The 20,343-nt window shown below is 50.1% G+C and overlaps 1 protein-coding gene across 4 annotated transcripts in view; it reads left to right on the top strand.

Moving 5' to 3' along the window:
• The window catches only part of Ccdc33 (coiled-coil domain containing 33), a 100,347-nt gene that overhangs the window by 39,656 nt on the left and 40,348 nt on the right, over positions 1-20,343 (top strand). For 3 of the 4 annotated variants that reach the window (XM_028774544.1, XM_028774542.1, XM_028774543.1), the window contains exons 4-10: positions 3,925-4,034; positions 5,252-5,359; positions 8,472-8,563; positions 9,396-9,516; positions 16,163-16,292; positions 16,848-16,981; positions 18,536-18,607. In XM_028774544.1, coding sequence (XP_028630377.1) covers positions 3,925-4,034; positions 5,252-5,359; positions 8,472-8,563; positions 9,396-9,516; positions 16,163-16,292; positions 16,848-16,981; positions 18,536-18,607 — 767 coding nt within the window. The remainder of the gene's footprint in view (positions 1-3,924; positions 4,035-5,251; positions 5,360-8,471; positions 8,564-9,395; positions 9,517-16,162; positions 16,293-16,847; positions 16,982-18,535; positions 18,608-20,343) is intronic. The other variant, XM_028774541.1, reaches the window with a different exon arrangement.

Raw genomic sequence — 20,343 nt, 5'->3', positions numbered from 1 at the left:
GTCTTGGGTCTTTTGTGTAGCAGGAGGCAGGACTAATTACAGGAGAGACGGAAGCGACAGCAGGGTGAGGGGACCACATGAGTCAGGGTATATTGGCAGACACCTCTTAGCAGATCGAAGCTGCTCGTTGGAACCTAGTTGGAACTGGTTGCTGTGGTGACATCTGCAGTGGGGGTAGGGAGTTGGGGGCCAGGCCAAGAGGCAGGAGAGGGGTGGGAGGAGGTAGCTCAAGGACACACTAATAAAAAGCAAAGGGGGAGTTTTAGACCCTGGGTCAACGCCAAAGTGGGTGGGTAGCCAAAATGTTGTGTTGACCACACAGAAGGAGTGGCGGAAGGAGGAAGGAAGAGTTCAGTGCCCAGACAGGAAGCTAAGGAAGCATGTCTGAAACATGAAGAAAAGACCATGGTAGGAACGGCTAACCATTCCCCCCAGTTACAGCTCAGAGTTGGTTTCCTACAAAAGCAGCCAGTTCTAAAACAGGCAGGTGCAAGGTCTCATAAAAATCTCAGTCGGTTCGCGGGGTTCAAAGGGGGTATAAGTTTTCAGCTTCCTTGGCGACTATGGTCTGGTCTTGGCTGGGAATACTGGGATATCCCAGCAGAATCGTCTCAGGTCTGCTCAGAGGTGGGCTAGTGTGTGAGGAGCCTCAGATGGATAACAAGGGGAACTGGGGAGAGCTGGGGGGGGGGTGAGAGGATTCTCATTCATATGCACACAGTCCGGCATCAACAATCTTAGGGACTGAGTAAAATTCTTTCTGTTTGGGTTGTTTAAAGTATGAATGTTATACAGGAGCTCAGAGAGGCTAAGTGACTTCCTAGAGGAAGCAAATTAGCCTCTTGGTAGGGGAACCCAGACATACTGACTTCAAACTCTGAGGTATTATTATACTTTCTTCTGGTCAACTGTGAGACTTTCTGGTGCCTCTTTCCTACTGGGTATGAATCCCATGTAGCCTGCTCTTGGCAAGTGCCTTTTCTTCTCTATGCGTTCTGAGTAGCTGTAATGAAGAAGACAAGAAGAAAGGAAGGAAGGAAGGGAGGAAGGGAGGGAGGGAGGGGAGGAGGGAGGGAGGGAAGGAAAGAAAGAAAGAAAAAAGAAAGAAAGGAAGGAAGGAAGGAAGGAAGGAAGGAAGAATAGCTTCCTTCCGGCTCTCTAATCCCTCAGCTCTGTGGATGGGAGGGGTGCACAGGGCTGGGGCAGCACCCCTTCCTGGTACTGAAATGTCCTTTGGGGAAGGGTACCCCTCAAGCATATTGCTTGCCCTCCCTTGCCCATCTTACGCTGGATCTCCTTCTTCCAGCTTCATCGTCCCTCCCCTACCCCTTTGTCCTTCTTCTCTTTCCTCATCCCCATCTCTTCCTCCTCTTCAAATCACAGATTTCCAAGAATGAGAAAATGCATTAGGAGTCGCCAATCCAGTCTCCTCACGGCCCATTTCCTAGCTGTAGGATGTTGCTCCGGTTCTACAGCCCCTCTGAGTGCCATTGATCGTATTTTAGAGAGAGAGGTGATGATGTTTACTATAAAAATTTATAGGAACAATAGCTGGGTACTTGCTCTCACCATGCCCAGAATACAGCAGGTGCCCATGAGTGACTGCCATGATCATTTCCAGGACGTTGACTTTCTCTTTAAAGTTTGTCCTGATTTTACGAGACAATGTCAAAGTGTTCACTAAATGGTGTGTTGATCTTAATTTTAATGTCTTTGGAGGAGAGACTGGAGAAATAGCTCCGTGCTTAAAAGCACCTGCTACTATTGAAGAGGACCTGGGTTCAGTTCCAAGTACCCGCATGGCAGCTCACACCTGTCTGAATTCCATCTCTAGGGAAGCTGACACCCTCTTCTAGGGAAGCTGACACATTCTTCTTGCCTCTGCAGGCACAAATCTCGCCTGTGGCGAACATGCATACACGAGGTGACACTCATCCCCCCAAAAATAAGAATAAATAAAATCTAACCTCCCCAAAGAATTTAGTTTACGTGGAACAGGCTTTTTAAAAATTATTTCTTTTTATTTTATGAGTACAGGTGTTTTGTCTGTCTGTACATCTGTGTATCACGTGCACGCAGTGTCCACGGAGACCAGAACAGGACAGAAATGGAGTTACCAGTGTTGTAGCTGCCATGTGGGTGCTGGAAATTGAACCCAAGTCCTCTGGAAAGCATATAGTGCTCCTGACACCGAGCCATCTCTCCAGCCCCATGGAGGAGACTTTTTATAGCGCCTTATATTGAGAACATTCTTCAGTAAATTGTTTTCTTTACTTAGGCTCTGTTTTTTTTCCCCTATCTGAAACATGAGGGACACCCTCCTTCCCATCCCACATGAGGAGCTGGTGAGAATGTGTATGACCAAGGGAAAGGGTCTTGATCCTGCAGTCCTGCACTATTACTTAATGTGTTTATAAAAAGATAAAGATAAAAAGAGTATGTTCTGTGGGTGTGTGGAGAGGTATAAGGGAAGGGGATGTCTCAGCGGGCCCATGCCGAGACATCTCTTCCCCTTGAGGGACCAGCCACACACTGGTATAGTATAGAATAGAGTTTATTCAGGGCATGGGGAGGGGAGTTAAGAGGGTAGTAGAGGCAGAGAGAGGCAGAGAGAGGGAGAGAGAGAGGGCATGGGAGAAAGAAGTACAGGTTGACCATGAGCACATGGAGAGGGGGGAAGGGAAAAGGGGAGGGGGGAGGAGAGAGGGATTAGGAGAGCAAAAGCAAGAAGAAAGAGGAGGGGGCAAGCAGCCCCTTTTATAGTGGGCCAGGCCTACCTCATTGTTGCCAGGTAACTGTAACTGTGGGGGTGGAGTTTAGACAGAATGCAAACATTACTGCTTGCCTGTATCACTGTGTTCATGCATGTCTATAGCCCTTTGTGACTGCACTTGGTGTGCCCGGTCCTGGGCTTGAAAGCTAACAGCACCTGATGTGAAGCCCTGGCCTGGATAGGAATGTAGACAACGCCTGGAGGGTTGTATGCACATGTGTGTTTCCTACACATACATGTGTTGTGTGACTTTCCCTGGGGAGACAAATGTTTACCCCAGGTGGTGTAATATGACAAGCCAAGGATTCCTCTCACGTTTAGCTTGATGGACAAGGAAGTTTATTTAGATTACTTCAAGGAACGTGGTTTAGGATTTACTGTATTAATTCCCTTCCCTGTTGCCGTGTTAAAACACTGACTGATAACAACTAGGGGAAGAAAGGGTTTATTGGGTTTACAGGTTCCAGTCCACCGTCGGGGAAGCCAAGGCAGGGACTCTAGGCAGGAGCTTAGAGCAAAAATCAGTGCAGGAACTCTGCGTACTGGCTTGCTTTCTCTGGTTTGCTCAGCTTCTTTTCTCATACAGACCATGCCCATCTGCCTAAGGATGGCGCCGCCCACAGTGGGCTGCCCCCCTCACGTCAATTAGCAATTAAGAAAATGCCCTCAGGGGCATGCCTACAGTCCAGTCTGATGGAGGCAGTCCCCTAACTGTTGATGACTCTAGCGCGTGCCAAGTTGACAAAAGCTAGCCATCGCGGTTACAGGAGCACAGGTGACTCAGAGACAGCTGTATGGCTGGAACGCTCACCCTCAGCATGGGTGGCAATGCCCAAAAGCTGCATCCTGGAGCTTCTGGACCAAGTTTTAGGCAACTCCACCGGAGAGTCTCCTTTTGCCAGGTGTCGACAGCTGTTATAATCTTAGGGAGGGGCTTGTGAGTCTCATCATTTTCTAAGCCTTTTTGTTTTGTAGTCTTCCTGAGTTGTATGAGCCTCCCTCCTCCCTCCCCACTCCCCCTCCTCTCTCCTCCCTCCTCCCTCCTTCTTCTTCCCTCCTCCCTCCATGTGTTCCATTCTTTGGTCTCAGTAAGGTCCCACTACCCCTCCCTGTCTCACATCACTGGAAAAGCTTCCTCCCCCCTCCCCCAGATGTGATCCTCAAGGTGATGGACAACAATAAGAAGGAGGAGCTGGCGTCCTATGAAATTCCCATTAAATATCTGCGCATCTTCCACCCATACCACTTTAAGTTGAAAAAGGTAAGCCTAGGCCAGCCCTAGCTCTGGGCCTAACCTCTGGCTGGATACAGGAGATCTGATGGGAAGAACTTTGATGTTTCTAGTTCTCTGAGGATAGCGTTGAGGGTAGGTCTAGGTGATGCTCCTCCCAAACCACAGATGTGGAATACATACATATACATACACATTACATATACACATACATATACACATTACATATACATCACATACATATAAATCACATACATATACACACAATATACATCATATGCATAGACACAGACACTTATATATCATATACACACACACATACACACACACACACACACACACACACACACACATACACACACACACACATACACATACATTTGGAGGTAAACATTCCCCAGAATGAACCCTGCCAGGGGGACAACAGCATCAGCCTAGGATAGAGAGTCCAGCTTCTCAGCCTTTGACTGGATTCGTTAGTGCTGACTGGTGAAGGAGAAGATTCACTCTGATTGCTCAAGTATTTATTAGATACCTACTGTGTGCCTGGTGCTGGGCCATGGAGGAGCAGAAACCTCCCTTTGCTCTCCCCTGGACATGTATTCCAGAACCTTTCCTTTCAAAGGAAAGCACAGCTCTGCCACTTCCTAGCTGTATGCCCACGGGAGGCCAGTTTACCCGGGCCCTCCGTTGCCCCCACAGCAAAGGTGAGGCAAGGCACCTCTGGACAGGCTCCAGTGTGGTGCTGGCTGAAGTGCCTGGCACACGGGAAGCACTCAGCATGTGTGGCCCTCGTCCCCAGTCCTCCCGCAGTTCTTCAACTGTGTGGTACCAGAGATCATTATCTCCCCTGGGCTCCAGGACTACAGAAGTGGGCACCAGTGCAGGTAGAGAAGCAAAGACCCCAAGAGATGCCGGAGCTAGGCCTGAATCTGGCCTTTGGAGCATCTGCCAGGCCCCTAACCATGTGTCCACTTACAGCCCAGGACTCATTATCACATCTTCACCAAGAGCACAGGCAAGCAGTAGTCCCTGTGAGGGCAATGAAATATTCAAATGGAAAAGGAGAGATTTATTGGATGATCTTCTTGGAAGGGCTCCCAGGGACCATGAGCTTTAATTACCACTGGAGTCCCAGAGGAGCAGTGCTAAGCAAGTGTCCACACAGGGGTGGATTTATGGCCAGGCTCTGCCCCTTAGACACTCTGCTTCCTATGGACCTTCTATCCTGCCTTTACCCCATGCAGTCTGAGAGAGAAGATGAAGCCACTGCCAAGACCTGCCTGTATGCCACTGTGGTCCGGAAGGGCAGCTTACTACCCCGCTACATTGGCTGCGACCATACAGCTCTGGAGGTATCAGCATTGGGGTGCTATAGGGACAGATAGAATCTTTAGTTGCCTCTAAATGACCTGAGCATATGGAGCAGAGGTGTCTATGAAAGAAATCAGAGAAAAAGCAACGAGACCTTCCCAGATTAGCTTGTGGGGTTCATGAGACAGTTCAATGGGAAAAAGCTTTGCTGGGCAAACCTGTTAAGCTAAATTCTATCCCTGAAATATGCGTAGAGTGCTGACTCCACAGTGTTGTTCTCTGGCCTACACACACACACACACACACACACACACACACACACACACACACGCACCATGACACAAGCATACCTCCCACACACAAACATACCACACACAAAATAAGAATACATTATAAATATTAAAAGTATCAACAACAAAATGGCCTGAGTTGGAGACGACAATCCCTGATTGGGACCAAAGTGGCCTGGCCTTTCCTCCCCATATTGCCCTTGGAATGAGGAAGAAGGGCTAAGTGGCAGCAGTGTTCCCCACATACTTCAGGAAGCAACATAAATTCCCATGGATTTTGTGCTCCTGGGAACAAGGAAGAGCCTATCTCCCATTCCCTGGTCCAGCCCCTGGCTGTGCTCAGTCCTGTTCTTCCCTGTTGAGGTAATGACCTTGGGCCTAAGACTCACAGACAAATTCTCCCTAGCCCTTCCTGATGTTTGGCTCATCTTGTGCTTGGGTATTTGCAACGTCATCCACTCACTCATCCTCCTGACAGCTATTCATACACCCGCATGTACTGACAGACCAGGCATTGCCCCGTACTGTGACCGATCACCTCTCAGCTCAAGGACGGCTTCAGGAGGAATGACTGATGCTTGAGGTACACATGACCCAGGGATCCGGACCCTGAGCCTTTCCCTAGGCAACAGACTCACATCCACAAATATCCATGTGCAATCCACAGGACTCTGACTCAAGCCTTCGCCCTACCCCAGCAGACCTGATTTGACCCCTTGCCACGTAACACCATGAATCTGGCAAGGCGGTAACTATTCTCTAGACCCACGTCACATCAGGGGACGCAGAGACACAAAGGGAGTCTGATATAAGAGCCCAAAGATCCTGAGTCACAGAACTGAGTCAGCCCAACATATAGAACAAGAAAGATTCAAAACGAGATGGCCTTACTGTGCCCAAGCTGCATCTAGGGAAGGAGCCACATCCACACAACTGTGGACTTGCCCCACCCCTGCCTCAGACTCTGGCTTGTCTAATAGAGTCTGAGCTCCCCTGCCCACAGCAGCCCACCCACCCACTCCCCGCTCCAGCACAGACCTTTCTCCCGACTGTGTCTTCGGTACGGCCACAGGCCCTCTTTTGCTGATGATAGATGAGGGGGCACGGTTGGAAAAGAAATTGCTTCAGCTGCTCACCGGACTGCCACTAGCAGGGGTGCTTTCACTGCTGTCTCATTCATACCTGACCAGAGTCAGCACACACCAGATGCAAATTATCCATCCCCTAAAGACACACCTAGGCCATCACCTTCAGCCCTCATACCTGTTGGCGTTCTTGTGAGCAATAGGGCCTGACAGACCTCCAGTGACATCAGAGGCTCACTGGGAGGCTCCACTGAAGCCAAAGGCACTAAGGATGATTTAAGTACTTATCAGATCACACCAGTGTGGAGATAGCCACCAGCAGCCCAGCAGAGATGGGTCCAGGCAGAAGGGAAGGGTAATGAGGTGAAGGGAGGGCTTCCTTCCGAGTAAGCCCCCACCTTGGGCTTCTTTTTGGACTGGATGTTAGAGCCAGAAGAACCAAAATTTTAATGTACATGTTGGAAAACTGAAGCCTAAAGAGAGTGTGGGTGTGGGTCTGGGTCTGGATCTGGCCAAAGTTTTCCCAGCTGGGGCAGTCTCAGGGAGAGAATGACCCCTCAGCTGTGCCTAAGGGCTCCTGCCCTTCTTGCCTTTTTCCTTAGGACATAGCTGTCCCTCGAGGCTGGTTCAACTCCACCCTTCCTAAGGCCACTGTGTCTCTCCCAGCCTGTTCCCAGGTCTCTCTCTTCCTCCATCCTTCTCCTTAACACTCAGCAGCCCAGAGGCCCCTCTCCCTTTATCAGTCTCCACTTCCTCTTCAATATGCCCAAACCAAACCTTGCTAACATCAGCTCTGTGTCAGGCTCTATGCTAAAAGCTGGGAAGACAGCAAGCAGTCACTGAGATGCTTGTGTCTGCACATGCCAATTATGTCAAATGGAGAACAAACAACGGCTAAGTTAGAAGTTTCAATTCCGATGAGTGCTACAGAGGAGGAATGCAGAGGCCACGGGAATGGCTGCTTTAGTGACAGTGACCAGAAGGAAGCCAGGGGTGCCGCCGCAGAACCTAGTGGAGGACAAACAGCTGTCAGGATGGCTTGACAGAGGGTAGGGGTGGGGACACCCGGGGTAGAGAAATTGGTCAAGAATATGTTAGCATAGGAGAGAAACAGAGATTTTACAGCAAAAAGAAGGACCTGGGGAGCTGGCAGGAAATGTGAGTAGAGGAGAAGACAGGCAAACACCTACCCTACAGGCTTTGGCAATATGGTAACAGCCATGACATGAGGGATGACCAGGCAATGCTCATGCTGAGAGCTGACTTCCCATCACTCTTTGCTGGGAGAAGCCCTGCAGTGAACAGACCTCAGAGCTGATGAACACCAAATCAGAAAGTTTCCCGTGCAACCAACACAGCTGGAGAAACCTGTCGTGGACTTAGTGCCCTTGGTTTACAAAGTGTCCCCTCCTGAAATCCAGGGGCTCCATGACCAGAGTTTTGCCCCAGAGCACATAACTGTCTGGACCTCCTCTCAGTTCTGGACTGAAGCTTGTACACCTTGACCCCCAGGGCAGCTGAATTCCAGTAATGCCCTAGGAAATCAGAGGCACTTGCCCCAGTCAGACCCAGAGGGTGACTTCCTGAAATAGAGAAGCAAGGGGATCAGGGGCAAGGGGGACCAGGTCCCAGGGATAGGCAGAGGCATGGTGATCACATGATCATGGCAGGTGTAGGGTGTGGGGGTTGGAGAGGTGGCAGGGATAGGGAGGGGCTGGCTGTGCCTCTCGGGGATGGGGCACAGCCACAAGCTGTCACCTACTTCCTCTCTTCTCCAGGTCTTTCTTCGCGGAGTCAACGAGCCCTTGGTCAACAACCCCAACCCCATGGTGTTAATCGCTCGGGTCGTTCCCAGCTATACTGAGTTTAAGTGAGTCGGAGCTGGTTGAGGAGGGGCAGGGGGCTGAGATGGGCAAAGCCTCCCCTTCTCCTGAGTTCCCTCTATGCTCCCCACACACCCTGATCTGAGGCCCTAGTGAGCTCCCCACTTCAGACTTCACCTTTTTCTTCCAGAAGACCTTGAGCCCCTGGAAAAGGAATGCGGGGAATCTCTCCTGAGATTTCTGTGCACGTAGAGAGTCCACCCTGAAGAGAAAGAAGGAGCCAGTGTTAAGGAGGCCAAGAGAGGCCCTTTTCCTGCCCAGGGGCACCTCTGCCTCTCAAACAAAGTCCCCTCTCGCTGTCACATTCAGGGCTTAAGGCTCTGCCGCTGGTTGTCCCAAAAGTCAGATGACATGAGGCCTGCTGCAGTGATCATACACCAGTGCAAACACCAAACTGCGCAAGCACCGTATGCACACACGGACACGAGTGTGCGCCTTCCCCCACAGGCTCCCTTCACCCCTTAAGCAAAAGCCAGGATTCCCACGAGTCAGAAGGAACACTGCTAACGTCTTTCAAAGATGAAGTCGGAAGGCAAGGCCCATTTTAAAGACAGTAAAGCTGACTCCCTCTGATACAGCCAAGGTACACCTCAGGATCCTGCTAAGGGAACCTGGGAGCTACAGCTGTCATCTCCTGACCAAAGAAGCCTTCCCCAAAGCCTGTGCCAGAACTCACTAGCATGTCACAAGGTTCTGGCCTAAGTGAGGTGGGCCACTGCGCTCTCCCCTTCTCCTCAGCCTAGAGCCTTAAGTGTGAGTCCAGATGTCAGGGTGGCCACGGGCCAGAGAGGGCCAACTACTGTCTCCTTGCCTCTCCAGGGCCAGGCAGGCCAGGCAGGACCCTGCCTCTGTGGGGTTGCCCCTCACCCAGGTGTCCTTCCCGATCGTATCACCAATGACCTTTGATGTGCCTCGGGTCAGCCAGAACGGGTATCCTCAGGTATGGCTCTCTCCCGACCGGGACCCCATTCATTCATCATGGCGTCAGCCAGCAAGCCAGCCGAGTGCTGAGAGCATTTGCTATACCTCACTGCTGGCCAGCATTGTGCCTGTGTGCTACACAGGACCTGCCCTCAGGACTCCCAGAGAGACCAAACATTTACTCAGATCGTGTCTAATCTGGTGACGAGCCAGCAGGGACTATCAGAGCTATGCCAAGAAGAGGAGACGACAAACAGTATGGATTCCACCTGTCATGGGGCACCTCAAGTCAATAGTCATAGGGACAAAAAAATACAATAGTGTTACCAGGGGCTAGGGAAGATAAAAGAGCAGGGGGATCCGAAACTGTAGGTGTGAAACCCTTAGGATGATGATGGTGGTGATGATGGTGATGATGATGGTGGTGATGATGTGATGATGGTGGTGATGATGGTGATGATGGTGATGATGGTGATGATGGTGATGGTGATGAGTGCACATGTGTGGAGAACAGAGGTCAATGCCCAGTGTGTTTTCTTTTTTTTCTTCATTTTATCGTTCCTAGGTTTTTAAAATTTCGGGAGGAAGGGCACTTACATGCCACAGCACAAGTATAAAAAGTCGAGAGGTTAACTTACAGGACTCAATTTTCTCTTTCCACCTTATGGATCCCAGGGATTGAACTCAGGTCATCAGACTTGGCAGCAAGCAGGTTTACCCACTGAACTACCTTGCCAGCCCTTCTTTGCCTTATTCTTTTGAGACAGAGCCTCTCACTGAACCTGGAGCTCACTGACTCAGCTAACCTGGCTGGCCAGCAAGCCCCAGTGGTCCTCCTGTCTCTGCCTCTCTGTACCGGGATTACAGGTGCTCACTCTCCCCAGCCTTTTTATACGTGTGCCGAGGACAGAATCCTGATCTCCGGCAAGGCCTTTACAGGCTTGGCCGTTTTCTCAGCCTCTGTAATATATGCTTAGCCGTAGGGAAGGAGTGCTGATGTCTGGATAGTTAGGACAGGCAAGTTGTGACCCCCCCTCACCTTGTTTTGGAGACAGGATCTTCTTCTGTAGCACAGGCTGGCTTCTTACTCTCCATCTGCCCATCCTATCCTTCCAGCCCTGGGATTGACGGGTGTGTGTCACTGTGCCAACTTAGTCATTATCATTGTGTGTATATACATTATATAGGGAGGGCATCCATACCTCAGCACACATGTGGAAGGCAGAGGACAGCTTTATGGAACTGGCTTTACATAGGTTCCAGAGATCAAACTCAGGTGGCTAGCTTTGACAGCAAGCCTCCTCTTCAGCGCCGAGCCATTTTGCTGGCCCGTTGGTCTTGATGTATCGAGATGGAAGAGCTGGTCCAGGGCAGTGAAACCATGTATGCAGCATAGTCTATAGTACAACCCAAGATGTGTTGGGAATGAGCGGGAAGACATACATTTAAATATGCTGGAGAAGAGGTACACGGGTAGTGGCTGGGCCTGGGGAGTGGTCAGATTGACCTCTTACAGACTGCTCTGCTGAGAGCACACTGCACATGACGGAGGAGGCTTGGAAGACAGGGTGTTCTTAGAAGTTCCCCCTGTCATCTTGCCCGCTAAAATTAGAACAAGACACTCTGTTGGAGCCCCAGTCCTCATTTAAAAGACATTTAAAGGAGGCTCAGACACAAGCAGGAGTGATGGCAAGCAGGGAAGGGTGGGATCAAGGGGGATCACAGGGACAGCTTCAAACCCAAACCAATCCTCACTCTGATTTCCCCAGAGTCGCCTCACACATGGCCCTGCATTTGCACAGAAAATGATGAACCGATCAGCAGCTGTCCCGAGAGGCGAGAGGCACTGCCTGCCTTAATGAGTGAGCCTCTCCAAGGCTTGACCACTGGCTACCACTACTCTAACTCTACGGGAGTGGGGGAGGTACTCCTCACGCAGACTTCCCGGCGGTGCTGCTCCCACATGGGGGACTCAAAGCCAGAGCCCAGCACTAACAAGACGCGTGCTGAAGGCTTCCCAGTACAGTGGCAGCTCAGTGAGGCTTAAAGCTGTATGTAACCTGTGCAGAGATGCCCAGGACCCCACAGGGAGAACAAGAGAGGGACATGTTGGGAAGAAAAACAATATCAAGCTAGATGCCCTGGGCCTAGAGAGTGCACAGTCCCTAACCCTCTCCCCTCTGAGTGTCATCCGTCATCTTTGCAGTTGATGGGCGTAGGAACCGAACCAGATCATCTCTAAAGCCGGTCTTCTGACATCATGGAGCACTGTGCGTTTCCCTTGGGCGAGAGGCTGGCAGACCCAGCAGACCTGGGTTGGAGTCTAGCTTTGTGGCTTGCTAGCTGTGTGACCTTCAAGAAATCAACAGTAGGGCTGTATGATTCCCCCAGACCTATTGACTCGTACCTGAATAGGCTGTTAGAACACAAAGGCTAGCCCAGGCTACCAGTCCCTTCTGTCTCCTTCAGAGCTTCATACCCTGGAAGCAGTCTTACCATTGCACCTGATGCTTGAACCCCACAGAAACCTTAGTCACATGACCTATCTACTGCGTTACGTCACAAGTAGCCTCAGCATTAGATGCTGTCATGGTGGCTTTAAAGACACGATCTCTAACATCTAGCTATGAACATTTTGGTATCTAGTTGCGCCTAGGAGCTCCCAGGTTTCCAGCAGATCAAGGGATAATAAAGAGCTTGGGTTTTTTTTTTGCTTTTGCTTTTGTTTGTTTGTTTTTTAATGAGAAAGATGTAACTAACCCCTCCCACTAAGCTCCCAACCAACCTTCTCTCTGGTCTCCTTGGCCAAAATCAAGCCACAAATACTTGCTGGAATCGACACTGAGGGGTGTGTGGCTCTGACCTGCTGACAGTCTAAACCAGCTGTAAAAAGAAGAGTCACCCGGATAAGAGGGCTCTCTCTACCTTTTGGCGTGAGGGAAGGATGTTCCAGGCCACCCTCAGTCTGTTCCATTCCTCTCCCAGCCCGGTGAGAATGGCAAAACCTGGGCTCTGGTCAGCCAAGGGATAGGCTAGACACATCTAGTTGGACATAGGTTTGCCCGCTAGACCCACCTGCTTGCTTCTGCACCCCCCCCCCACAGCCTGTAGAGGTAGGGCAGAAGCCTCAAGAACTTAACAAAGGAGAAAAACAACCCCTGTGCCCACCACCTCTTTCTGTCTCAGCCCTAAAACCATCCTCCCAAGCTCTCAAGTTTCCCATTACTGTGGACTCACTCCAGTGCTGGCTGCCTTTCTTGCCTGGACCATTGCAGCAGCCTCTCTGATCCAGCCTTGCTCAAGTGTTCTCTGAGAAGCAAGGGGGTACACCTGTCCCTGAACCTCATGCTTCACTTGGACCCCCTCGTTCCCCTCACACAGGACCAGGTCCCCGTTAGCTATGCTGTTCATCCAGCCTCAGCATTCATTGCTCTAGTTCTCACCCACCCTCAGGGAAGACTCACCCAGCATTCCCTGCGTCTGTCCTCTGTCACCTCCAGCCTTGACCTCAGCCTTCAGCTCTTCCTGTGGCTCCCAGAATAATTTGCTCAGGCCTCTACATGATGACAGAAGTGGGTAGGTGTTTATTCACATGAGTGTATGTACTCTATGCTCTTAAAAGATAAGCTCCAGGAAGGGGCGGAGTCCAGTCTCTTGCTCTCCCGTGGTCCCTGCAATACCCTACAGGTGTCTGTCATGGCATCCCAGGCAACACTTGCGAGTTCAGTCAAACTCAGCTTTTGCCTTCTAACAAAATATCCATTGTCTCCTTCAACCTTCCAAACTGCTGGCTCTTCAAAGTGTGGAGCGCAAGGCATTAACAGAGGAACTAGGTTCCAGAGAGGGGAAGGGACACGCTGTTATCTAAACAATAAGCTTAACGTGGTCCCTGGGCCCAGAGCCAAGGGTTCTAGCTTGCTGGAAGCCCCAGCCAGCACAACCAGCAGCTCCTCCCAACGCGACTCCACTGTGCCTGGGCCGGAACAGACAGCAGTGCATGAGGGTGACTTCAGAGGAAATAGCAGGAAGGGACGAGGGCCCACGGAATGAAGGCTCTGTCCCCAGGGAAGGCAGGTCTGCCTCAGTAGCAGAGGGTTAATGGCTTTTCTGAAGATCACAGCTGAGGGTTAATCACATTCTTTAATTCGGAAGCCCACAGTAGCCTTTCCCATTAGCATCTTGGGGACGTGTCTACCCTACCCCCACCCCACCCCCTCACCCCTGCACAGCATAAGATCAGCCGATAGCACCTTCACTTTCACAAGACTCTGATAACAAATTGTTATTTAAGCCCTAAGTCCTACACGCACCGTGTGTGTGTGTGTGTGTGTGTGTGTGTGTGTGTGTGTGTGTGTGTGTGAGAGAGAGAGAGAGAGAGACAGAGAGACAGAGAGACAGAGAGACAGAGAGACAGAGAGACAGAGAAAGAGAGAGGAGAAAGAGAATATGAATATGATTCACCCTCCCAATTCTAGGTATGAAGGGCTTTCTCCTGGGAAACTTACCCTGGGAAACCATCAGGGAAAGAGCTGCCCCTCACTGGGCAGCCACTTACCACCTCTTGCTGTGTAGAATCCATTTCGATCTGTTAATAAGTTCCAAAGCAGACAGCTAGCATCCATTAAATAACCCTTTCCCAGGACAGGGGCAACAAATGAGGCAGCAGGAAACCAAGTCACAGTCCCTCCTCCCTGAGGGCCCCAGGGCCTGCCAGCTAGCCTAGGCAATATGGCTACCTTCTTCCGATACCCAGGAGAAGGGAATGACTCTGGGAGAGTCACAGTGTGGGGATCAATCCTGAGAAATCAATACCAAGTCCCACGGAGCTCACAGCTGGTCTCTGTGGCCTAGGCTGCTGACCAGGCAACTTCCACCATGACATCATAGGGATGTGCCCATGACTCCAGTCACTACCTAGTATTCAGGGACATCTGTCCGTGTGCTCACCACAAACCATCTCCTTAGGGACAGGGAAAGATTATCAGCTCAGCCTTGGGCAAGACTCCTGAGGACCAGAACAGAATAATGTATGTCTTGCGTGAGGGTTCTGCCCCATCAGAAGTAGGGCTATACTGATATTCCCCCACCTAACATCAGTAACTCAAGTGCTTGCGTTGACCTTTTCCTGTGATTGTTAATCCCCTCGAGGAAGCAAAAGGTAGGACCACTGCCCCTGGCAGCAACAGCTCTTCCTTCCCAGCAAGACTTCAGGGTAAGCAAGGCAGCCGTCATGCTGAGGCCATGCAGGGCTCTATGGAACCCACCCTCCTGTGGGTTCCGGGCTTTGCCATGAGTCCCGGCCTCCGGGGTCGTCACCCGTGCTGAGCTCCGTGCCACCTCCATGCTTTGATGCTTGTTCTCATCCTTCCACCGGACGCCTCTTCCTCCTCTTTCACTCTGCCACGCCCTCCAGCCTCCTCTGGCCCTGCTTCTTTTGAGGATGTTGGATCACCCAAAGTCTACCTTATTTAGGGATTACTCAATGCTGTCTTGTTTCCTCTTTCAATCCACCTCAGTGCATGTGTCCCATCTGCTGCTTGGTAGTGCCTTCAGGTCACCTGAGTCTCCAGTGGCCTGAAGCCAGGTAAAAGCCAGGTTCTGAAAAATGAAGACCCGTGTGGCCTTCTGAAGAGGGCTGGAGGAACGTGCAGGGAACAGAAAGAGACTGTATGTAAAAACAGTACACACATCTAGCCAGTACCCTAGAGCACGAAAAGTCTTTCACTGAACAATTACTTCAGGTATTTGTACTTAGAAAATAGTCTGGGATGCAGAGGTATGTTGCAAAGAGCATCCAGCTCAATGTTTTAAATAAAAAAAAGGGGGGGGGACAGCAAAATGTGTCCAGGGGTTAAGACACCTGCTGCCGACCCTAACAATCTGAGTTTGATGACCTAAAACCTAACACGTAATGGAAGGAGAGTGCTGACTCAAGCAAGTTGTTCTTTGACCTCTGCATATGTAATATGGCATGGGTGTGCTTGTGTGCACACACACATACACACACATGCACACACATGCACACACATGCACACACATGCACACTCATGCACACACATGTATACTCATATGCATCTACATTTACAGGCACACACGACCACACATGTACACACTCACATGCCTACACACACACACACACACGCACACACGCACACACACAAATTAAGAACTTGAAAGAAAAGGACAACTCAGGGCAGTTGGACAGGACAAAGCATCATCTAAGAATGGTAGTTTGTTTTGAGTTTTATACAACCCAGGCTAGCCTCGAACTCTCGACATAGCTGAGGTTGTCCTCCAACTCTTTATATGGCCCAAAGTTATCTGGAACTCCCAATCCTCCTGGCTCTACCTCTCAAGTGTTGAGATTCTAGGTCAATGCCATCAACACAGAGTATCTTGAAGTCACTACGTCATGAGTAATGAGAGTTTCTCGAGACTCTGGGTGTGCTTAGGCTTTGATTGTAAGTAGGAAAGGGCAGAATGATAATTATACGTATAAAATATGCACAGAAAAAAATGAGAACATGGTATTAAATGGTTGTCTTATTTATCGATTTATTTTTGACTTTCGATAACTGAAACAAACACTTGTGGTGAATAAGGGACACATGTACAACCAAATCTGAAAGGAGGTATGACTCACAACTGCTCTCACACTCTTCCAGCTGTCCAAGCCCGGGGGACCCCCAGAGCAACCCTTGTGGAACCAATCCTTTCTCTTCCAAGGCCGAGATGGAGCCACCAGTTTCTCAGAGGACACAGCTCTGGTGCTGGAGTATTACCCCTCTGCCTCAAGTAAGTACCCAGTATCCACCTGCCTCCATCTCCGCAAGGACTGCCTAAGGACCTCCAGAAGCCAGGAAGCCCCCAGTGCAGGCAGTCCCTAGGGTAGCTGCAGACAGAGCAATGCTTAGAACGCGTGGGCCAATCCCTACCTGGAAAACATAAGTGTCTATCAAGTGAGGAGGGAGTACCCTGGGAAAATGGCAGAGGAAACAGCTGATCCCAAGTCCCAACCCCATAGTCTAAACTGAGGTACACACTCACCCAGAGGACAAGAGGCAGGGCAATCCAGAAAATTACCAATGGATATAGAATCTGTTTAGAGTTCATGCTGACCTGATAACTCTCTGAAGAACCAAAGAGGAGACTCTGTGTGTGTGTGTGTGTGTGTGTGTGTGTGTGTGTAAGAGAAATGGGAGGCACAGAAGTAAAGTCATTGGGAACCCAAAGAACTATGTGTCTATAACCAAGGACGGAGCCTGGGGAGTACCTAAAATGCCATCTAAGAAGCTGGGGCGGCAGAACAGGTACTCACTGTCAGGACCTGATTGGCCCTTCCTCACACAGTGAAATGCAGTGAACCATGGACCTTCAGCCGACCCCTGGGTGTCTCCGTGTTACCACTGAAGTCGCGTCTATACCGCAAGATGTTGACAGGAAAAGGCTTGAAAGGGCTGCAAGTGGAGCGGCTCCCCATTATTGTAAGTCCCTACTGTTAGCTGGTCCCCCACACAGCCCCATCCCACTCCACTCCATGGCCACTCCTATAGAAGGGAATATGGCTTTGGGGGTGGAGGGGTTGTCTAGATAGGGTTCTCTGTGTAGCCCTGGCTTTCCTAGAACTCGATCTGTAGACCAGGCTGGCCTTGAACTCAGATATGGGCCTGCTTCTGCTTCCCAAATGCTAGGCTCAAAGGCGTGCGTCACCACCATCTGGGTAAATGTTGCTTCTTAACAGCTTCTTTCAGGGCACCCACCAAGGAAGCCTGCAAGTGTGAGGAATACCAAAGACTAGTCTTAGCTGTGGAGGTGGGGTGACAAGCTGGCCTGAGCCCCTGGAAAAGTAAACCTGGACTCCTAGAGAATAAAAGCAAGAACCCAGGCTTTCCCAGACCTGAGTCCAAGGCTTTCCCTACCCACCTTCCTATATATAAGACCTGGGACAGATGACAACCTCCCAAGACCTCACTTCTCCTCTCTAGCCACACATCTGGGACACAGAAGCAGAGGGCTATACTCAGAGTCTAGAGACAGGCTGACTGAGTTCAAGTCCTGGCCTCACCACTTGCCTGCTTTCAAGTGATTATATTCCTTGCTATGGGAAAAATACTTAGTATTGTGCCTCAGTTTTCTTATCTATAAAACAAAACACACACACACACACACACACAGAGAGAGAGAGAGAGAGAGAGAGAGAGAGAGAGAGAGAGAGAGAGAGAGAGAGAGAGAACAGTGCGTGCTCACACGATTGCTATAGGATTTGGTCAGGGAATACATAAAGCACTTAGAATAAATTCTCAATAATGTCAGGCCTCGTGGCACAGGCCTGTAAAAGATTCTGGAATGAAATTTAAAAATGGAAACTTTGAGGCTTGTCTGGGCTACCGAATGAATTTGAGACCAGCCTGGGGACCTTAAAAAAGTAAATAATAAATAAGTAAATAAAGATAAAATAAAATAAAACCAAGGCTTGGAGTGTAGCATTGGTGGAAGAGCCCTGGCCTAGGGTGCAAGCTTGCAAGAGGCCAAAGGTTCAATCCCCATTGGATAAGAATGTGGAAAGCTGTCTCATTATTTTATCATCTTTTAAATTTATTTTTCATTATCTTTTTGAGACAGATTCTCAGGTATCCAAGGCTGGCCTCAGACTTGCTATGTAGCTGGTAATAACTTTGAGCTCCCGATCCTCCTGCCTCCACTTACCAAGCTCTGGGATTACAGGCATACGTCACCAGCATCATTGTCTATTTCTGAGCCACCATCTCCCTAAATACTTCTGACATAACGGCAAGCAGGAACTTCTGCTCTGCCAGAAGATGAGTGTGGAGGTGCCAGTCAGGTGTGAATTGGAGTGAGAGTGGAGTGAGAGAGGAGCGTGGAAGCGGGGCAGGGACAGGCAGAAGGCCAGCTCTGGCATCCCACCCACACACTTCAGCACCCTCCCTCGTCCTGGAGAAGCCAGAAAAAGAGGTATAGCAGAGACCTGCCTGCAACTGGCCTGGCCGTGTGGACTTATCGTTCCTTCTCCTCCCCAGGACACCAACCTAAAAACCATCAATGGAGATGCCCCCTCAGTGAACCTCTCCTTCCAGCTGCTTTCCTCTGAGGTAAGGGTGGTGTGGCCTGATAAGACATGTGTCAGACATGTGTCAGTTCCCATAACCCCCTAAGTGGGTGACAAAGTCCTTCACAGGTGCTGACCTTCAGGGCTTGAGGCCAAGGAGAAGGAAGAGTCAGTTGGTTCAGTTGAAAGCTCTGAAGGGATTTGAGGTCCTGAGGAAGTCAGGCAGAATGCTAAGGTTAGGAAGAGGAAAGAGCAAAGGGTCCAGGTCTCTCTCTACCCCAACCTAACCTAACCCACACCTGCTTAACTAGGGGTCAAAGTTCCATGAGGGTGCCAGGGGAGATCAGTCCCTTCTTGTTGGACAATGTACTTAGCAAGACCCCTTCCCCAGCCTATACCTCTCTATATTGCTTACCATGGCTACAATCAAGATGTCAGTAAACAGGCTCCATTCTTTTCTATAATATAAAATCCCAAGTTCCTCTGGGGGTGCCAGGCAGGAGCCAGTCCCTTGCAGTGCAGGACTGGTGGCCCACATTTCTTGCTGGCTGCTAGCCAAGGTGCTCTCAGTTCCCGGAGACCGCCCACATGTCTTCTTACCGTGGTCCCTGTACTGTGATGCCAGCAGGCACAGCTAGTCCCCAGCACACTTTGAAATTCTGACTTTCTCTTCTGTCAGAAGACAGAGAAGACTGTGCTTTTAAAAGAACTGGATCATCGTGTCTCAAGGTCTGCTGTGTCGTGGAACCCAGCAGAACCATGAAAGTGATGGCTTTCTATTTGACAGGTCTAAAGATTTAGAGGTGAGGACTTGAGGACCCATTTTAGGACCCTGCTTGCCACAACTTAGCCCAAGTAGAAACATTGTCAGGGCCAGCCATACCTGGTGAGTGGCTATTGCTCCCCTAGCCAACTCCAGCTTTGACATTGCTCACAGCTCTGGTGTACCTGACAGCTTTCTACTGAAACTTCTCCACCTCCCTCTCTGGTACTGGGGTGTGGGCATTTTGACCCTGAACCCAGGAAATGTTCAAGTGCTGATTGCAGGCTAATCTATTCGTTCTAGCTTCTCAGGCCAAACAGCTTCGGAGTAGTTCAGGGCTTTAGGTCCTTCCCCATGAAGAGCGTGAGAATTCCACACTGTTGGGCCTGAGGAGAATGTCTGAGATGACAGCGTGAAAGCCGCACTCCCTCCAGGCCCCTCCTCACTACAGTGTTCACTACCATCCTCTCAGATCTCTCAGTCCCTGCTCATGGGACACACACATATACACACCACTAAATCAAAAGCAAGAACAAGAAAACCCTGAGAGAGGAGTCACAGAAAGCAAAAGACCCAGGGTCACAGAGACAGCTCAAGCCTGACCACCTGAGGTGGATCCCCAGAACTGATGGAAAAGTGGAAGGAGGGAACTGATTCCTCAAAACTGTACTCTGACCTTTATATACAACACAAACACACACACACACACACACACACACACACACACACACATATATATACACACACATACACACACACCATACATGAATAATTAAAATTTTCAATTAAAAATGTTTTTTAAATCCTAAGAAAGGAGATGCTGGGAAATGTGGCATCTCTCCCAGAGTATCCTAGCCTTCTTGGGGCCTTCTCAGGGTCTAGGGTCTGTCAATGGCCACTTCCTGTCTCTTGCCATCTCCCTCTGCCTTCTGCCTCTCCCCAGGACACATGCACCGTGCAACCTCAAGAAGGAGAGAGAGCTATGTGTCTCTGGCCAGGACTCTGGTAGGGCCAGA

The sequence above is a fragment of the Grammomys surdaster genome, unplaced genomic scaffold (assembly GCF_004785775.1).
Source record: "Grammomys surdaster isolate TR1022 unplaced genomic scaffold, NIH_TR_1.0 241, whole genome shotgun sequence".
NCBI classification, from domain to species: Eukaryota; Metazoa; Chordata; class Mammalia; order Rodentia; family Muridae; genus Grammomys; species Grammomys surdaster.
The sequence above is the reverse complement of the archived record's forward strand: the minus strand, read 5'-3'. Positions and strand labels throughout refer to the sequence as shown.